This window comes from Eriocheir sinensis, chromosome 54 (assembly GCF_024679095.1).
Source record: "Eriocheir sinensis breed Jianghai 21 chromosome 54, ASM2467909v1, whole genome shotgun sequence".
Taxonomy (NCBI): Eukaryota; Metazoa; Arthropoda; class Malacostraca; order Decapoda; family Varunidae; genus Eriocheir; species Eriocheir sinensis.
In genome coordinates this window covers 6085795-6104517 of record NC_066562.1, presented here as the reverse complement: position 1 = coordinate 6104517, position 18723 = coordinate 6085795, and the positions used below count along the sequence as shown (strand labels likewise).

Genomic DNA, 18723 nt, shown 5'->3' with positions numbered 1-18723 from the left:
GGCCGATTTAAATATTTTTGGCTTGCCCAGTACTGGCCAGTTTTTGAATTTTTTTGGGGGGCTTAAAAATATTCCATGTGATGGGAAAAGTGGAAAAAATAAGAAAAAACATGTCATAGACCTACTTTTCGCAGGAGAACTCCATGAAGTGTTACCAGTACGGTGTGGCTGGAAACGGCCTCATTACGTGATTGATGGTTTATGGAGGATTTGACAAGTGATTGAGGCCAGGTAGCCCATTTTTGTTGCACACATGTGTAGAATACTCCAGAGAGATCCATTTCATGGGGTATAAGTGTGGGACTTTCAGAATTTTCAGGGCAGTAGAATCTCGCGTTACAAAGGCGGCGCAATATAGCCTGTAACTTCATCTGGCACATAATCCTTGTCTGAACCAAAGTCTGAGAGTGCTCCCACGTCTTCCTCAGATGAGGAAACCTAAAACTAAGGCTGCGTTTACACCAAGCGAGTCGCGTCGAGTCGCGTCGCGTCGCGTCATGACGATTCATGACGTATCATGAATCGCCACCCCAGTTATAACACTGATTTATATGGGTTTTTGAAAGAAACCGTTTACACCGGATGCGTCGAGTCACGTCACGTCGCGTCGCGTCGAGTCACATATAGGGCTGGACCTATTTTTGACGTCACTCACAGCGAGTCTGCCGTGGTGTGTTCAAGCATGCTGGTGGAACTCCTAATCAACTTAGTTCAAGAGCCCCCTGCTATATATGATTCCAGTGACCCTAACCACCGGGATCGTGATGTCTTTCAGTTTTACGTATCCTCCTGAAGCATGCACACCATTCACTCAACCATTCATGCATACATATGTACATACAATGCACACACTGTTAAGATTGGGGCCTATCACAAAGCTATGTTAGTAGGACAAGGGACAAGGGGGAGTGGATATATTCATATACTTAATATGTATATTTTCAATATTTGTAAATAACAATGTACACCATTCATATAGCATCCGTTACGTTCAATCATACTCAAGCATACGCCAAGAAATTATACCCGTCACCAAAAACATAAAGTAAATCATATAACTCGCGGATCCCTTCTGGGAGGAAAGCGGCTCACCCAGACACACGAACATCAACTTAAGTATGATAGAAAAAAAACACCAAAAAAGAAAACAAAAAAGAAGAAAAACAACAGCAAGAAAAGAACTAAAAAGAAAGGAAAACGAAAAGGATTTAAAAAACGCCAATAGAAAATAATAGAAAAAGAGAGTAAAAGACCAATGGAAAACAAAATAAATAAGATAAATTAAGGAAAAAAAAACGAAAACATGCATCCATTCTCCATGAAATCAAATGGGTCATTGAGTGCTGACTTGACTCAGGTTGACGCAGTCGGTGTAAACGGAGTTGCGTCAATATGAATCGCCTAAAATGATTTGACGTGACTCGACTCGACGCGACTCGCTTGATGTAAACGCTATCTGTCTATCGCCATATCACAAAAGGATCTTGATCTTGATCTTGATGTCACAGGTCGCTTGTGATTCCTCCTCAGTTTGAATAATGTTGCCAATGCTACAAACGCACTAGCGCAGTGTTGCCATTGTCTGCAGCAGTCTCTGTAGCAAAAATAAACCCGCTACATCGACTGCAACAGTGTTTAGCAAGCCCGACGCGTATACGCGTCGCTAGTATTTCCTGCAAGCAAAGTTGCTGACGCGTATACGCGTCGCTAGTATTTCCTGCAAGCAAAGTTGCTGACGCGTATACGCGTCGCTAGTATTTCCTGCAAGCAAAGTTGCTGACGCGTATACGCGTCGCTAGTACGGTACGGGTTAACATCGCCAGACAGCTGCCACTCAACGTTGCCAGATTGTTGTACTCTGCCTCTCATGTTTGCCGATTTCCGACCCCAAAACTGCTTTCATCACCCAAATAACTTCCTTCATATATAGTTATCGTTTAAATGGTAAATTTTACGGTACTGCCACTGTTTCCCGTGGAGAAATGATTGTGCTCCGAGAAGCCTAGACAAAGTGAGACAACGGTGACAGATGAAAAATGTTAGATTAGTCATTCAGTGATGTGTGAAGCATAAAACTCAGAGTATTACAGGGGAGTTGGCCGTGTGTCACTCCCCGAGTCTTCCGCCAATCAGATGCGGCCTGCAGGGCTGCGATGTCCTTTGTGAATAACCAAAGCTACGTCATCGTAAGGGCCACGCAAGCTACAACGTAGGCTTACGTCAACGTAACCTTCGAGAATCTCGCGCCTGGTGTTTATTTAATTAATTTTGTATATTTAGTGTATGTTGCTTATTCCTATAATAAATGACACAGACTTCTTATTTGAGACCTATTTGAGTTTTTTTTTATTTGGTTGCTCTGAAAAGACCCAAAATCTCTCTCTCTCTCTCTCTCTCTCTCTCTCTCTCTCTCCTCAAGCATGATATTAACAAACTTCTTACATATATATAATGTATTTGGCTTTCATGGGACAGTAATATACAACAATGAACACGGTATTAACTCTCGCAGTGGAGCAGAATCAGTACAAAGCAACACGAGTCTGAAGTACCAAGGGCTGCATATATATATATAATGATGTGGTAACCTTGCCATAGTACGGAATAAACAGGAATTGGGTCAGAAGCTTAATATGCAAGATTCTTCAAACATCATATTGGTATTTATCAAGTATTGTGGCCTGTTTGACTCTTTTTAACTTCCATATTAAAAAAACAAAGACAATTCTGTAAAAATCCAACACTCCTGAACATGTCATGGTGGTCAAGAGGGTAGAGTTGTAGTGTTAGGTGTGGTGGTGGTGGTGTTAGTGGTGAAGGGAAAAGTGTTGGAGGTGGAAGTGGTGTTAGTCATGGTGGAGGGAGTCAATATGTAGTGGTGGAGGTGTTGTTGTTGGTGGTGGTGTTAAGTGGTGGTGTAATACTCTGTTCAGGCTAACTAGACACACCATGGAGGTAGAATTGGTGGAGTCAACACGGCCCATTAATCCCATTCATTGAGGTGAATCTGACGAACTATCAAATTTACGGCCAAAAGATGGGGGTGGGCGAGCCCGGCCGAGCCCATTAAGAGGGAGCCTGACCTGACAACACCTGACACCTGGCCGTAAAAATGACAGCTCCGGCAGATTCACTTAATTGGGCTGATGTCGACTCCACCAATTCTACCTTCATGCTTCTGAATAACTCATCCCAAAAATGGAGTTGATTGGCCCAAACTAGCCACATAATTCTTAAAAACACTTGTACAATGTTTAAAAATCCCGGCGACAATCGTAACAGGACAAGCATAACATTAACCATTACAAATCTGCACCTTATTTATTTAACCTGTGCACCTATGTTGATTTTAAATGAGCCTTCAAATTAACAAACTCCTTTTTTCCTCTAACATTCTTCTTGTTCTTGTTCTTCTTTTCATTTGATGTGTTTGTGTGTGTTTGTGATTCTGAATGGATGTGTGTGTGTGTGTGTGTGTGTGTGTGTGTGTGTGTGTGTGTGTGTGTGTATTTTTCATGTCCTTACTTTCTCTTATGAGGTTGTGTTTTTTTTAACATGTGAAATCATATTAACTTCAATCCAAACTTAACATTTATATTAACAAACTTTTCTTTCTTTAACTGGGCACATCACATTACCTTCAATACTTAAACCTGTGTAGTCTTGATATCATATGAGTCTGGATACAGCTCTATTAAAAGTCACATTACCATATCATTAAAACTTTAAGCATTAAATGTATAAAAAATCTCTATATTCAATCCTACATTACTTAATTTTCACAACTTAAATGCAGAAGGATGTGGATAAGCTACAAGAATGAATTACATGTTAAAACGAATCACTCGACAATAGGTTACCTTTATATATCACAAAGTTAGAAGTCCATACCTCTATGTTAATCTGTATCTTCTATGCATGCTTTCCTCTTGACAAATTTTACCCATGCTATATAAGAATGAGTTGAATGGGTTAATATAAATCTTTCTGGTTATCTTCATATATCACAGTCTCTACCACAATCCTTAATGTCAATCTGTATCCTCTATGTATGCTTTCCTCGACAGATATTACCCATGTTATATAAGACTGAGTTGAATGGGTTAATATAAATCTTGCTCGACATTGCATTACCTTCATATATCACAAAGTTACAAGTCACTACCATCCTCCACTTACGTTAATCTGTATCTTCTATGTATGCTTTCCTCGACAATTTCTACTATATAAGACTGAGTTGAATAGGTTAATATAAATCATTCTGGTTGTTTTAATATATCACAAAGTTGCATGTCCCTCCCACCTTACTCTTATGTTAGTGTCCCATGCATGGTTTTCTCTGGATAGCTTTTACACATGGTCGTATGGGGCATTAGAACCGAAGTGGCACAAGAGTAGCGTCACCAGCTTCACCACCAGCAATGTTCACCTCAGCCTTCATATATGACATTGAAAGGGAAGGATTCAATACACAAAATGATGCAAGAGAAGCAATAGCACAGCCAGTTTCTCGGTTCCACTCTCTTAACATTATAACACTACCCCTCCCCACACACACACACACACACACACACACATACATACACACACACACACACACATATAAGCCCTTCATACCTGACACTCAAGTTATTTTTAGATTAACTTTGCAATAATATCAAACTCTCTCTCTCTCTCTCTCTCTCTCTCTCTCTCTCTCTCTCTCTTTACATTATTATAGTTTACCTTTGCTATGATATCCAACTCCAGTTTTCTTTTTCTTACTCCTAGCTGACACACACCACATTTCAAATACTAAGAAAACATTTTAGTATACCTTTTTCTTTAATAATTGTTGCAGGTTAACTTTTGCTGCATTTACAATATTGAAGTGTTAAGTCTCTAGTTTCAACCCTTGCAATTATAACACTGTCGAATTTAGTCTTACGATAAAAACACACACACACACACACACACACAAGCCCAACCCCTCACACATGCACACACACATAAAAATCAATTACAAATACCAAAAAAAACAAGCTATACACATACATAAATAGTGCCCGTCACACACACATACATACCGCTTCAGCCTACATAAAAGATTCTGCAAAATGTATATCAAGAAAAATCACTACAACAGGAGAGTGAGTTACATCAGATGGGAAAAATCTTGCGACACACACCCTCACAAAGCCACTAATGTCAGTATTCACAGACGCTTCCGCCCCTCACACCAACCATTTCCAAAGGCCATTAAGGAGATCTGTCGGGTTCTAATGAGTGTGTTTTTAAGGTTTATGGTACAGAGGAAGGGTCAAACTACCACCAGGGTCATAAGAATACCCCTACAAATGCTAAAAACTCCTATGAAAGCCTTAAATATGTGAGCTTGGGCATTGAAATGTTTAATATGACCCTACACACTGCCCTAATGTTACCAGCCAATACACCTGACTTGAGAGGTTATGAGGCTGGTTATCTGGTCAACTATTTTTTCTACCTTACTTTCCTGGGTGCCTGAGAGCTTTGCAACTACCTACGTACCCTGTTCCCTCGGCGTGAGCAAAATAATCACAAAATATCACAGGACGAGACTGAACGTAACCCACATAAAGTCAGCTTGCTAAGTCTTCTAATAAACTGTATATCGTCGTAAGATTTCATGGTTTCACACGGTTCTGAAGCCCCCTGCAAGATACTGTTTTTTGCGGTGAAGGAAACAGCTCAGAGGCAAAAACAAAACAAAAAACAATACAGCCGCCCCTCAAATAGTACAGTTTCCAATAGTTTGGTTTTGGTTTTATACGGATTGTCATGGAAGAACTTTTAGGATTTTTAAATTTCTTGCTTGTCGGGAAATTTAAAAATCCTAAAAAATCTTCTTAGAAAATCCACATAAAACCAAAACCGAACTATTGGAAACCGTACTATTTGAGGGACAACTGTAATGCCCGCTAAGTAAATACGACTAACTAAATAAGAAAATAGAATGGCCAGAGGAGAGTCAATTTAGGATGGAGAGTTGTCAAGATACATTTTTATGGTAAAGGAAATAGCTGAGAGGCAAAACAAAACAAAAAAACAACAATGCCTACTAAGTACTACCCCTATATAAGAAAATAGATTGGCCAGAGGAGTCAATTTGGGATGGAGAGGTGTCTTGATACTAACAGAAAGAATATTGTCTAACTAACTAACAGAAAAATGCTGTCTAACTAACAAACAGAAGGAATATTGTCTAACTAACTAAGTGGCCAAAAAGAATATTGTCTAACCAACTTACTAACAGAAGGAATATTGTCTAACTAACTAATATTCTTCCACTTCTGAAAAATAATTTAAGCCAGTGAGGGGTACTTTGATCAGTGCCCTTCTTTATTTTGATTTGGTCCTACGAGTCTTTTCTATTATTTTCTGCCCTGCATCTCACCCTCTGTCTATTCCCGGTGGCACTAACTGTTGGGACATCTTATTTTTCATTATCTTCTGTTTCGCTCATTCCCTTGTTTATTTTTGGTGGTACTAACTATATGAATTGTTTTGGGATCATTTTTTTTTTTCTGCTCTATTCTGTTCTCCATTTTTTCCACTGTCTTTTTTTCGTGCAATACCAATCTGAATCCTGTCTTTGTTGCGTCGTTTCCAGTCTCTCCTAACCTGCGTCTCACCCCACTGTCTATTTCCGATGGTACTGATTATTGGTCTTTTCTAATCTATTCTGTGCTTCATTTTTCCCACTGTCTCTTTTTCGTGCACTACCAAACTGAATCCTGTTTTTGTTGAGTCGTTTCCAGTCTCTCCTAACCTGCATCTCACCCCACTGTCTATTTCAGGCGGCGATATCTATCAGTCTCGTCTATTTTATCTGTTTTCCAATTTTCCCACGGTCTCTTTTTCTGTACTACCAAACTGAATCCTGTTTTTGTTGCGTCATTTCCAGTCTCTCCTAACCTGCGTCTCACCCCACTGTCTATTTCAGGCGGCAATATCTATCAGTCTTTTCTATTCTCTCCTAACCTGCGTCTCACCCCACTGTCTATTTCTGGCGGCAATATCTATCAGTCTTTTCTATTCTCTCCTAACCTGCATCTCTCATCCCACTGTCTACTTCTGGTGGTACTGATTATTTCTATTGCGCTTTTGACTAGTCCTTTTTCCATTTTCACCTGTCCTGTACCTCATCAATTGAATATTTGATGTCATTCAATACCAGATCCTCCTCTCAGGCCAATATAGGCAATCCCAATTCTTCATCGTCCACACACTGACCAAACAAGCGATCAAAACAGCACTCTATAAGCTTCAATAAATAGACCACCAAAACACTGACGCTAAAAGAGTAACACGACAATAAATGTTTCTCGTAAGTGTGACGGATTAAATAAAGCAAACAAATGCATGAGGTAAATAAACGGTTTTGGAAAATGCAGGAATAAATAACTGATGAAAAGCAATAGAAGGCAAAGCAACAATGAATTAGAAACTACAAAAAAATATAAAAGAAAATATAATCAGTAAATAATAATGGTACAGGTTGAAAATCCTTAAGTTGTGTGCTGTTCAGGGTTGCCAGGTCCGCGGTTTGCTGCGTCAGCACCTTGGGCGTAAAAACATCTGCCCGCCACCACCGCTTGCATGACCTGGTAACTCTAGTGCTGCGATGTGTTAGTTAGTCGTCAACAGTCGTCACAGTAACACCTTCGCTCGCTACTCATTGTGATTACTACGTGTTGTGTGCTCTGTGCTGTAAAGATATTGTTGAAAAAGTGCCTGAAATTCCGAAATCCACAACACGTTCGGTCCCAGGAATTTCGGATAAGGGATTCTCAACCTGTAATAACAGTAAATAAACCAAACAAATACGAACGGAAACTCAAATGCTAAGAAAACGGGAGAACAAATCAATGAAAAACGCTGGAAATAGAGTAACAAATAATTTTAGGATACAATGAAAAAAGAAAACTATGAGTGAAAACTAATGACAATAACAGTAATAATAGTAATGATAATAACATAACAAAGAGCCAACATGATAAGATAACACATAGCACGATTAACTGGCAAACTAATCCTACACATCGGACCACAATTTAGTCTTTGAAATTATTACCATTATGGAATAGAAAACCACAACAACAGTGACAAAAACAAGAAGAAGAAGAAGAAAATTATGTTGATGACAGAACAAGAAGAAGAATGAGAAGAAAGATGAGAGGAACAAGAATGAGACGACAAAAGATAAGGAAGAAGCAGAAGGAGGTCAAAAAAAGGAGACAAGAAAAAGAATGAAGATAAAATAGGATAAGCAGGAGGAAGAGGCAGAGGAAAACAGAATTAGCAAACTAGAAACCAAAAAAGAAATACAGAAATAACAAAGGAAATGCAGAAGAAGGAAGAGGAGGAAGAGAAGGAGGAGGAGAACAGAATTAGCAAACTAGAAACCAAAAAAGAAATACAGAAATAACAAAGGAAATGCAGAGGAAGGAAGAGGAGGAAGAGAAGGAGGAGGAGAACAGAATTAGAAGACCAGAAACCAAAAAAGAAATACAGAAATAACAAAGGAAAAAGGAAAAGCAGAAGAAGAAAGAGGAAGAAGAGGAGGAGGAGGAGAGAAAAATTATCAGAAATGAAACACAAAAAGAAATACAAAAATGACAAAGACAAACAAAAAAAAACAATTAGAATGACAAAAGCAGAACAGTATGAAGAAGAATAAGACACAGAAGAATAACCATAAGAACAATAGAGCAATGCAGTAATAACACTAATAATAAGAATAACACGACACAAATTCACAGCTAAACATATATTACCCTGAACACTAACGACAATAAATTAAAGAACCAGCACTGTAGTCGCACCCCACAGTAATCAAGTCACTCGCAAACTACCCATAATGAGCATAATTAGAGGAGAGTTCAAATCCGTTAGTGTCCCTTAGAGTCCTTTATTAGGGTGTCATGGTCTTAATTGAGGGACCGAGATGGTTATAAAAATTCATCTCTTCTCTTTTTTTCTTCTTTTTTTCCTTTTTCTGCTCGTTTCTCTCTCTCTCTCTCTCTTTGAACATGCTTTCGTTGTCTCGTAAATTTTCTTTGGCAACTTGCGGAAAAGACTTTAATCTCCTCTTTACTCTTCATCCTCCTCCTCTTTATCATTACTAGGTACTCTTATGTTCCTCTTTATTATTTGCATTATTCCCTCTTTCTTTCACTACTTGTTCTCCTCTTCATTTCCCTCCTCCCTCATATTTATTTTTACTTCATTTTCATTCTTTACTATTTCTCCTCTTTATCACTCTTGCCGTCTCCCTTGATTATTCCCGGTACTTTCCTTACTATTCTTTATCTTCATCCCTGCTTTTCATATAACTCTCACAAAATTCTTCCTCCTCCTCCTTTTATCATCTTTACTGGCTATGTATTTTCCCCTTTCCTCCTTTCCCTCCTTTTAACCTTCACATAACTCTCATAGAACTCTTCCTCCTCCTCCTCCTCCTCCTCCTTTTATCATCTTTAAAAGCTATATCATTCCCTATCTGCACTTTCCTTTTCTCATTTTACCATAATTTCTCTCCTTTTACAATATGTGCCGAAATGGTCCCTTCAAGCTGGTAGGTGATGAGATGAGGGTTCAAGCTGTAGATGAGGCAAGCATAGAGGGATAGGGACATATCTGGCAAAACACCCTTAGCCTTGAAACACGCGGGAAGGGACGAATAAATGGACAGCACCGAGGAAAAAGTAAATAATGAAACGATATTGAAAAAAACGAAAAAGGAGAAAAAATGGAGGGAAAAAATAAAAAACTGAATAATGACAAGTAAAGAAAACATGGACAGGGAAACATAACTGAATAATGAGAAAACAAAACAAAACAAAACAAAAAAAAACAGAGGGATAAATAAACTGAATATCAAGAATGAAAGAAATAACATGAGAATACAAGTTTTTTTCTCTTTCTCTCTCTTTCTGAATACGAGTCACAATCATTACCATCACCATGTTTGTGTGTTTGTGTGTTTGTGTGTGTGGTTCTAAGTAGTGGCAATGTCTGTTATATTCTTGAGAGTGGAAATCAATGTCAACACCATCTGTCTGTCTGTCTGTGTGTTTGTGGTGGTGATGCAAAGTGGTGTTACAGATGTTAGTATTTGTATTGGTGGTGGTGATGTTGGTGGTGTTGGTGGTGGGGGCAATCTGCATACTGGTGGTGTTGGTGGTGGTGGTGGTGGTGTTGGTGATGTAAGCAGTGTTGGTGGTAGTAACGGTGCTGATCCAAGTGGTAATGTTGGTGGTGATAAGGACATAAGTGGTGTTGGTAGTTTTGGTAATATTGGAGGTGGTTGTGGTGGTGGCCAGAAGGAGGAGGATGAGGAGGAGGAGGCGGCGGTGGAGGAGGAGGAGGAAGCATCGGGTCAGCTCACAAATCCTGCATCTGAAGAAGGGAGTTGATCGCCTTCTCCTTGTCTCCCCTCGACGCCTCCAGCACAGACTTGACCACCTCCGGCTCCACCGACGGGAACATTTCTCCGAGCTGACGGCACAAGGAAAGAAGACAAAATTACAGTAAGTTAAGCTAATGGAACAAGGAAAGAAGACAGAGTTACAGAAGGTTAAGCTGACAACACAAGGGAAGAAGACAGAGTTACAGAAGGTTAAGCTGACAACACAAGGGAAGAAGACAGATTACAGAAGGTTAAGCTGCCGACACAGAAAAGAAGAGAGAGTCACAGTAAGTTAAGCTAATGGAACAAGGAAAGAAGACAGAGTTACAGAAGGTTAAGCTGCCGACACAGAAAAGAAGAGAGAGTCACAGTAAGTTAAGCTAATGGAACAAGGAAAGAAGACAGTTACAGAAGGTTAAGCTGACGACACAAGGAAAGAAGACAGAGTTACAGGTTAAGTTAATGGCACAAGGAAAGTATAGAGATTAACAAGTTGCTGGTACGGGGAAAGTCCACAGAGGTTAATATCGAGGGTTGAAATAGCTCACAGTACAAAGAAAGTATACGGAAGTGAAAAGTGAAGGTAAATAATAGCTAACAACATAAGGAAGGTACAGAGGTTACATAAGGTAGTGGAAGGAGTCAGGCAAGATAGTGTTTTCTTTCTCTACTTTTTCCTTCCATATTGTTATCCTGTAATACCAGAATTTAAAGCATATAACCTTGACTGCCAATAAAGGTGTTCAAATTGTGCTCCCTCAAAACACTACCAATAGACTTTTGTTACATTGCTCTAGAAGGTACTGAGGTTACATAAGGTAGTGGAAGGAGTCAGGCAAGATAGTGTTTTTTTCTCTACTTTTTCCTTCCATATCGTTATCCTGTAATACCAAAATTTAAAACATATAACCTTGACTGCCAATAAAGGTGTTCAAATTGTGCTCCCTCAAAACACTACCAAGAGACTTTTGTTACATTGCTCTAGAAGGTACTGAGGTTACATAAGGTAGTGGAAGGAGTCAGGTAAGATAGTGTTTTCTTTCCCTACTTTTTCCTTCCATATTCTTATCCTGTAATACCAGAATTTAAAGCATATAACCTTGACTGCCAATAAAGGTGTTCAATCAAAACACTACCAAGAGACTTTTGTTACATTGCTCTAGAAGGTACTGAGGTTACATAAGGTAGTGGAAGGAGTCAGGCAAGATAGTGTTTTTTTCTCTACTTTTTCCTTCCATATTGTTATCCTGTAATACCAAAATTTAAAACATATAACCTTGACTGCCAATAAAGGTGTTCAAATTTTTCTGCCTCAAAACACTACCAATAGACTTTTGTTACATTGCTCTAGAAGGTACAGAGGTTACATAAGGTAGTGGAAGGAGTCAGGCAAGATAGTGTTTTTTTCTCTACTTTTTCCTTCCATATTGTTATCCTGTAATACCAAAATTTAAAGCATATAACCTTGACTGCCAATAAAGGTGTTCAAATTGTGCTCCCTCAAAACACTACCAATATACTTTTGTTACACTGCTCTGACCCAAAACACCACCAGGGTATCAGGACATATCTCTCCTCCCGAAATTGACGTCTCTTTCGACCACTCCTCTTTACTCTTCTTTACATTGGAGCATTTCTTCTTCTTTACATAGGAGCATTGATTAGCGGCTTTTTTCCACTGCTTTCTTGCCCTTGAGCTCCTTCCTTTACTGTAAAGAAAATAAAAAAATAAAATAAAATAAACACTCACCTGCTTCAAGTCCTCTTCGGAAATGGGCCGTGTGGGTGAGGGCGTGGCGGTGGGCGGGTGGTGTGAGGGCGGGAGGGTGTAAACAGGCACCCGGGCGTACTCAGGGTAGGCATAGGGTGACATCATCATGACGGGGCCGTAGGTGTGGGGGAGCGCGGGTGAGTTCTGCGGCAGAGAGTAAACGTGATCCATCTCCCTTGTGAGTGAGTGAGTGAGTGATTAAATGGGTGAGTGAGTGAGTGAGCAAATGAGAGTGAATGAGTAAGTGAGTGAGTGAGTGAGTGAGTGAGTGAGTGAGTGAGTGTGTGAGTGAGTGAATGAGGAAATGAGTAAGTGATTGATTGAGTGAGTGAGTGAGTGAATGAGCAAATGAGTGAATGAGGAAGTAAGTGAGTGAGTGAGTGAGTGAATGAGCAAATGAGAATGAGTATGTAGGAGTGAGTGAGTGAGTGAGTAAGTGAGTGAGTGTGTGAGTGAGTGAGTGGGCTAACTTTGCACTGAGAATCAACAGGAAGGTAAAAAAGGGTACCAGAAAATAATATAAAGAGAGAAAGAAAACAAAAGAGAGAAAATGAGGGACAACAAGAGAAAATGAGAGAAAACTAGAGAAAGAGAGAATGAGAACAAGAACAAGAGCGGTATATACTTACGCTATAGGACAAGACAATGTTGATGGTACCCTCCTGCCCCTCGCCCAACTTCCCCGAGAGGCTGTACCACTCGTCCACTGTCTCTCCCTGCCAAAGGTGACGGAAAAAGAGAATTATTACCTATTCCGAAAAAAACTCGATAACATTTGTCATATTCTACACTCTTCTTAAACCCTTAACTGTGGATTTCCTACAAGAAGGCATCACCAAGCTACAGGAATGGAACAAAAAGTGGCTGCTACAATTCAATGAAGAAAAATGTAAAGTCCTGCATCTTGGGAGGGGATATCCAGCATACCAATATCACATGGGAAACACTCCACTATCCACCACAGAGGCAGAGAAAGACCTGGGAGTATATGTTACAAGGCTACCAGTGAAGGCGAAATCCGTGCCAATCGCAGCAGACGGGTTAAACTTTTTATTCATTTTTCTATTATTTCTTCATTTTACCTGGAATATTGTCTCTGGGATGGGCAGGTTCACCCAGGCAATCAGCTCGTCATCCGTCAGCGTCCGCTCATCATAGATCTCAATGTGGATGGTGTTGACGCCTTTCGGGAACTGGTAACTGAGAGGGAGGGGAGACTACACGATCAGATCTCTTATGTATACTTTTCCATATTGTTTATCAGCTGGTTTAGCATTAGTAAGACTCTTCCTCATCTCTAATGTTAATAGATTCCCTTCCTTTAACCCGGTAGCAGCGACGGGCCAAATTTGTGGCTTTACTGTGTACCAGCAACGGGTCAAATTTGTGTCATGATATAAACCCCCCAAAATAGATGATGCATAATCTGATCACAAATGCTTTGATATATATTATGATGTGGTTTGTGTGAGGGGTAATTTTTTCTCATTTTTCTCGCTTAGAGGGACCATTAAGGAACATGATCCCCGCTGCTACCAGGTTAATCTTTCCTCATCTTTGTGTGTACTCGCCAATTTGTACGCTGCATTCAAATTAGTTGTCACATCAAGAAAAGAGTATTTGGTAAATTTGAAATGATATAACAAATGAACTAATGTTAAAGTAAAGATTAATTTAAACAGTTAAGTCATTTATACACACCATTTAAATTCATCATTCAAACTAATCGACGTATCAAGAAAAATTGTATACACGAAATTTGAACTGAGGTGTAACAAACTGATTACTGTCAAATAAAAACTGATGAAGGCATTTGATAATCTGATCCTAAAGAAGTGTGAAGAAACGCCAACAACCTTTCGAGTTTTACAGTAACAGTGAGACAGATTGACTCACACGTGGAAAACTTTGTTCCATCGAGGCGTCTTGGCCCCGTTGGTGTCAGTCTGCGTCTCGTACACGTAGTGGCCGAGCCTCACACGCACGTACGGGTCCATGCGCGTCATGCCGTAGTTCTTGTTGAGCACTGCCGACACGACCGTCATCTGCAACGACACCAAAAACTGATGGGTGAAGGGGCTGTGGCACTACACACACACACACACAAACAGACGCACACACAGGTAAATAGGTAAAACACTTGACCCCACCACCACAGAATACAGTCGTCCCTCAAATAGTACGGTTTCCAATAGTTCGGTTTTGGTTTTATGTGGATTTTCTAAGAAGATTTTTAAGGATTTTTAAATATCCCAATGAGCTGGAAATTTAAAAACCCTAAAGATCTTCCATGACAATCCGTATAAAACAGAAACCGAACTATCGGAAACGGTACTATTTGAGGGACGGCTGTAAATCACACAAGCATAACATTGAAGTACTACCCACCACAGACCATGAACCCTAAAAATATTTAAAAGAATAAGTACCACCCACAAGCACTCCCGAGTCTAACCTGCAGCCTGCCCACGGCCTGCTGCGGTGTCTGTGCCAACATCTGGTGCTGTAGGTGGAGTGCTGCAGCGTGGTCAGCCTCCTCCTGGTTCTGCGGCACCTGGGGCATGCGCAGGAAGTCGTTCGGCAGCGTGCCCAGCATAACCTGCGAAGGAGATGGATGCTGGTCAGTGGAATTACTTTTTATCATTTATTTGTCCATTCATTTTTTAATCATTGTTGTTTCCCAGCTAAAGTACAGGATGGCCTCTCCCGGACATGATACTTCCTCAGAGAAACCATGCAGGAAAAGAGGGAAGAATCAGGAACTATGAACCACTACTAAAGGAAATTCAGAAGTCTAGTAACATTTGTGATAAAATTTCTCCTCCTCTCCCCTTCCCCCATATGACTGTTTTCCCCTCCCTCTTCCCTTATGCGGTGTGTCCTTCCCTCTCCACCCCACACAGTCTGTCCTCCCCTTCCCTCCCCACTCCCCTCACATAACTGTCCTATCCTCCTAAATGACTGTCCTCCCCTCCCCTTCACCCCACACTCCATCCTCTCCCATTCACCTTACACAGGCTTTCCCCCCCTTTCTCAACACTATCTTTCTTCCCCTTCCCCTCCCCTACCCTTCCTCCCACATGACTGTTCTCTCCTCCCTCTAACCCTATACAGGCTTGCTCCCCCCTCAAGCTGTCCCTTCCCAGACTCACAGAGGTGTTGGGGGGCACGGTGTGGTTCTGGACGTAGTGGATGCTGCCACGCCCCGTGCGTATGGGGATTGGGATGGGGATAAAGAGTGGGAACATTGTCCTGATTCTGTCGTGGGGGTAACACTGTGAATGAAGGGCCTGGCTCTTGGCTGTCACTTATACCGTATGTTCTGAAATCTGCCTGACAACACAATATTAAATCATAAGTATCATGTGAATCTATTGCTTGAAGAGGTGAAGGAGGTGCAAGTCCTCCATATTTTTAAAAAAATTCAACGCAAGGTGCCCAGAGCTCCCTGAAGCAGTGTCACTCCAGCACTGCCAACGCTCAGGTGTCAGAAAACGCACACAGCGGGCTGCTGCTTCAGAATTACACCCAACTCACTCTAGTGGTTGACACTTTTTCCTGAAATTTTTTTGTCATTAGTTCATGAGATTGATCAACTAATAAAACAGAAATGAGTTACTATTTTATGGCAACAGGTTACCATCCTTAGCAGAAAAAGGTAATTATTTGATCTGCAATAGAATACTCTCTATTACCCCCTTTCCCAACCCTGGGGTTGCGACCCCAAGCATTTTTCATGGGGTCACCAAGACCTCAAAATATCAAACATGGTGTTATTATATTATAATAACACATATACAACTAAACTAGTGGGGTCGCAGTCATGTCTAGAGGTGCATGATTGGGGTCACCTGAAAAAAAGCTTGGGAACCACTGCTCTATTGGGTTAACATGGCATTCCATTTGTTTCAGATATCAGGGAGTGGCAGCACACAGGTTTGGTACCATCTTGAAGTGGATGTCAGGAAGGCCACTTATCTATGACACACACCGCACTTGAATGAGCTGAATCGCCTTTGCAACAGCACTCCTCCCACCCTTCTCAACACCCCCCACGGCCACACGCCATCCTGTGCCAGCACCTCAGACCCAACACACAGCAGGGATCAACACTGGCTGGGGCTGGGGCGGGGAATAACACTTGTCCCTTTCGTACAGATTATCCCCAGCACTTGTTTGGTATCTCCCGCGGCTGTGTGGCCCCTCTCGTGCTGCTGCGTCACGCCACAGCACCCGTGGCAGTGACCCTTCCCGCACCTCCCCGGGCACCTGTCAGGCTGGCACGCCCACCTATCACTGTTAACACTGGCACTGCGCGAGTGTGCGGCGGGCGGCGGCACTGCTGGCCTCAGGTAGGAGGGCACGCCCGGACAACACCTGCCTGACGTATTGGTAACGCAACACCTGACGCACTGACTCATCGCCTTGTGACCCGCGCCTGCCCGATAATGTTTGCCCTTGAACACGAATTTAAGACTTTTGAACCCATGTTTTTGGTTGTTTAATAAGGAAATGAACGAGAAAAAGGAATCTAGCTAAATTTTTATCATAATTATGCTGTGGTAGATTATAGAGGAACAGGAAATACTTATCATCCTCCCGCGCCCTCCCTGACCACTAATCTTTGGCCTGGAATACGAATTTAAGATTTTTTAGCCCATATCTTTGTTTACTTTGATAGGAAATGAACGAGAAAAGAAATAATCGAGGCAAATATTGTGTTGTGGTAAACGTATAGAAAACGAACGTGAAAACTCACTCTCCCCCGCCCTCCCATTACCCTCCAGCTGTGTGTAATTGTATCCTCCATGCCTTTATTAACGTCCATGTCCACGCCCCCGCCGTCCCGCCCCCGCAGACCCACCTACCTGCTTCCTCCATTGCTCCACCTTGCTGCCGCCTTCCTCGGACGCGGCCATTTTGACTTTTAATTGTAAACATTGGACATTCGAGTCAGCCTAAACTTCTTCTTCTTCTTCTTCTGACCTCCACACTTTTACACTTTACAACATACACTTAGTTGCTTCACAGTGCGCTCTTATACACTTCACCCTGAACTTAGGTGTTTGTCTGTTATTTTCCTGATTTTGCTTTTCTATGCCTTTTTGCTGTTTTCCACTAATACACTTTTCTTTTCACTCCACTTCCACTGTCGTAAGCATTTAGGTTTTATGTAAGATATAAGCGCGTCTATCTTTTTTTTAATATTGGTGTGTGTGTGCCCGTATTCGCCAATGTGGAGCACAAGTGTTTTCAGGTAATTGAATTTTAATGAATGTTTGGCGGGAGATTCAATTTCCCAGAGTATATTTATCTATCTATCTATCGATCAGTCTATATACATACATATAGATATTCAATTTTCCATAATGACTACATCTATCCATCTATATACATACAATATTCAAATTTCCATAATGAGTATATCTATCTGTATCTATGAATGAATGGAAAAATAAATGGTTGTGATATTTGAATTGGTTAAGTTATGTGAAGTGATAGATTAGTGATAGTAAAAAGAAAGGAAGAAAAATAAGAGACGATCATATGAAAGAATTGAGATATGTGAAGAGAAGGAGCGCTGTATTAGTGCTCAGAAGGGATTGACCGTGGAGTGAAAAGACAGGAACACCAGAATACAGACGATCATGTAAGATTAGAGGTGACCATTGATTGAAGTACTTACCATTGCATAATTTTGTCAGAGTCATCATTTCCACTTTCACTTGCATTGGAAGGTGAGGGAGTGGACAGGGGTGTAGGGAGTTCCATTCACTGATATTTGCTGTTCAATTCCCTGATAATATTTTTTAGTAACCCACGATTTAAGGCAGTATTACTAAACATTTTGCCGCCCAAGTACACATATTTGACAAGGCTTTCGTAGGAGTTTTGGGCATTTCCAGGAGTAGTTTTATGGCCCTGGTGGTAGTATGACCCTTCTTCTGTGCTGTGAACCTAAAGAAGCACATATTTGACAAGGCTTTCGTAGGAGTTTTGGGCATTTCCAGGAGTAGTTTTATGACCCTGGTGGTAGTGTGACCCTTCTTCTGTGCTGTGAACCTAAAGAAACACATATTTGACAAGGCTTTCGTAGGAGTTTTGGGCATTTCCAGGAGTAGTTTTATGACCATGGTGGTAGTATGACCCTTCTTCTGTGCTGTGAACCTAAAGAAACACATATTTGACAAGGCTTTCGTAGGAGTTTTGGGCATTTCCAGTAGTAGTTTTATGGCCCTGGTGGTAGTGTGACCCTTCTTCTGTACCGTGAACTTAAAGAAACACTTATTAGAGCTCAACTGATCCCCTCTTTGACCTTTAGAAATACTGATGTGAGAAGCGAGTATGTCTCATGATACCGACCTTAGATTCACTTAACCTGGTAGCAGCGACGGGCCAAATTTGTGGCTTTACCATGTACCAGCGACGGGCCAAATTTTTGCCATGATATAAACCCAAAAAAATAGATGATGCATAAACTGATCACAAATGCGCTGATATATATTATGGAATGGTTTGC

At 40.9% G+C, this 18723-nt stretch overlaps 1 protein-coding gene across 15 annotated transcripts; it reads right to left on the bottom strand.

Moving 5' to 3' along the window:
• Nucleotides 1-2435: 2435 nt before the first annotated feature.
• Nucleotides 2436-17231, bottom strand: LOC126983651 (toll-interacting protein-like). Of its 15 annotated transcripts, none has more exons than XR_007736089.1 (9): nt 15356-15461; nt 14659-14802; nt 14100-14248; nt 13286-13403; nt 12833-12919; nt 12183-12347; nt 7069-10521; nt 6937-7002; nt 2436-6790 (listed from the first exon to the last, which is right to left on the bottom strand). XR_007736089.1 is itself a non-coding variant. In XM_050836588.1 (8 exons), exons 2-8 carry the CDS (start codon nt 15449-15451, stop codon nt 10408-10410), a joined length of 873 nt encoding a protein of 290 aa, XP_050692545.1. In that variant the 5' UTR covers nt 15452-15536; nt 16473-16747; the 3' UTR covers nt 2436-10407. The 15 variants fall into 15 exon arrangements, 7 of the variants coding, with proteins under 7 accessions (XP_050692545.1, XP_050692544.1, XP_050692542.1 ...); XR_007736091.1 differs by having other exon boundaries at nt 2436-6642; XR_007736085.1 differs by having other exon boundaries at nt 6937-10521.
• Nucleotides 17232-18723: the final 1492 nt, after the last annotated feature.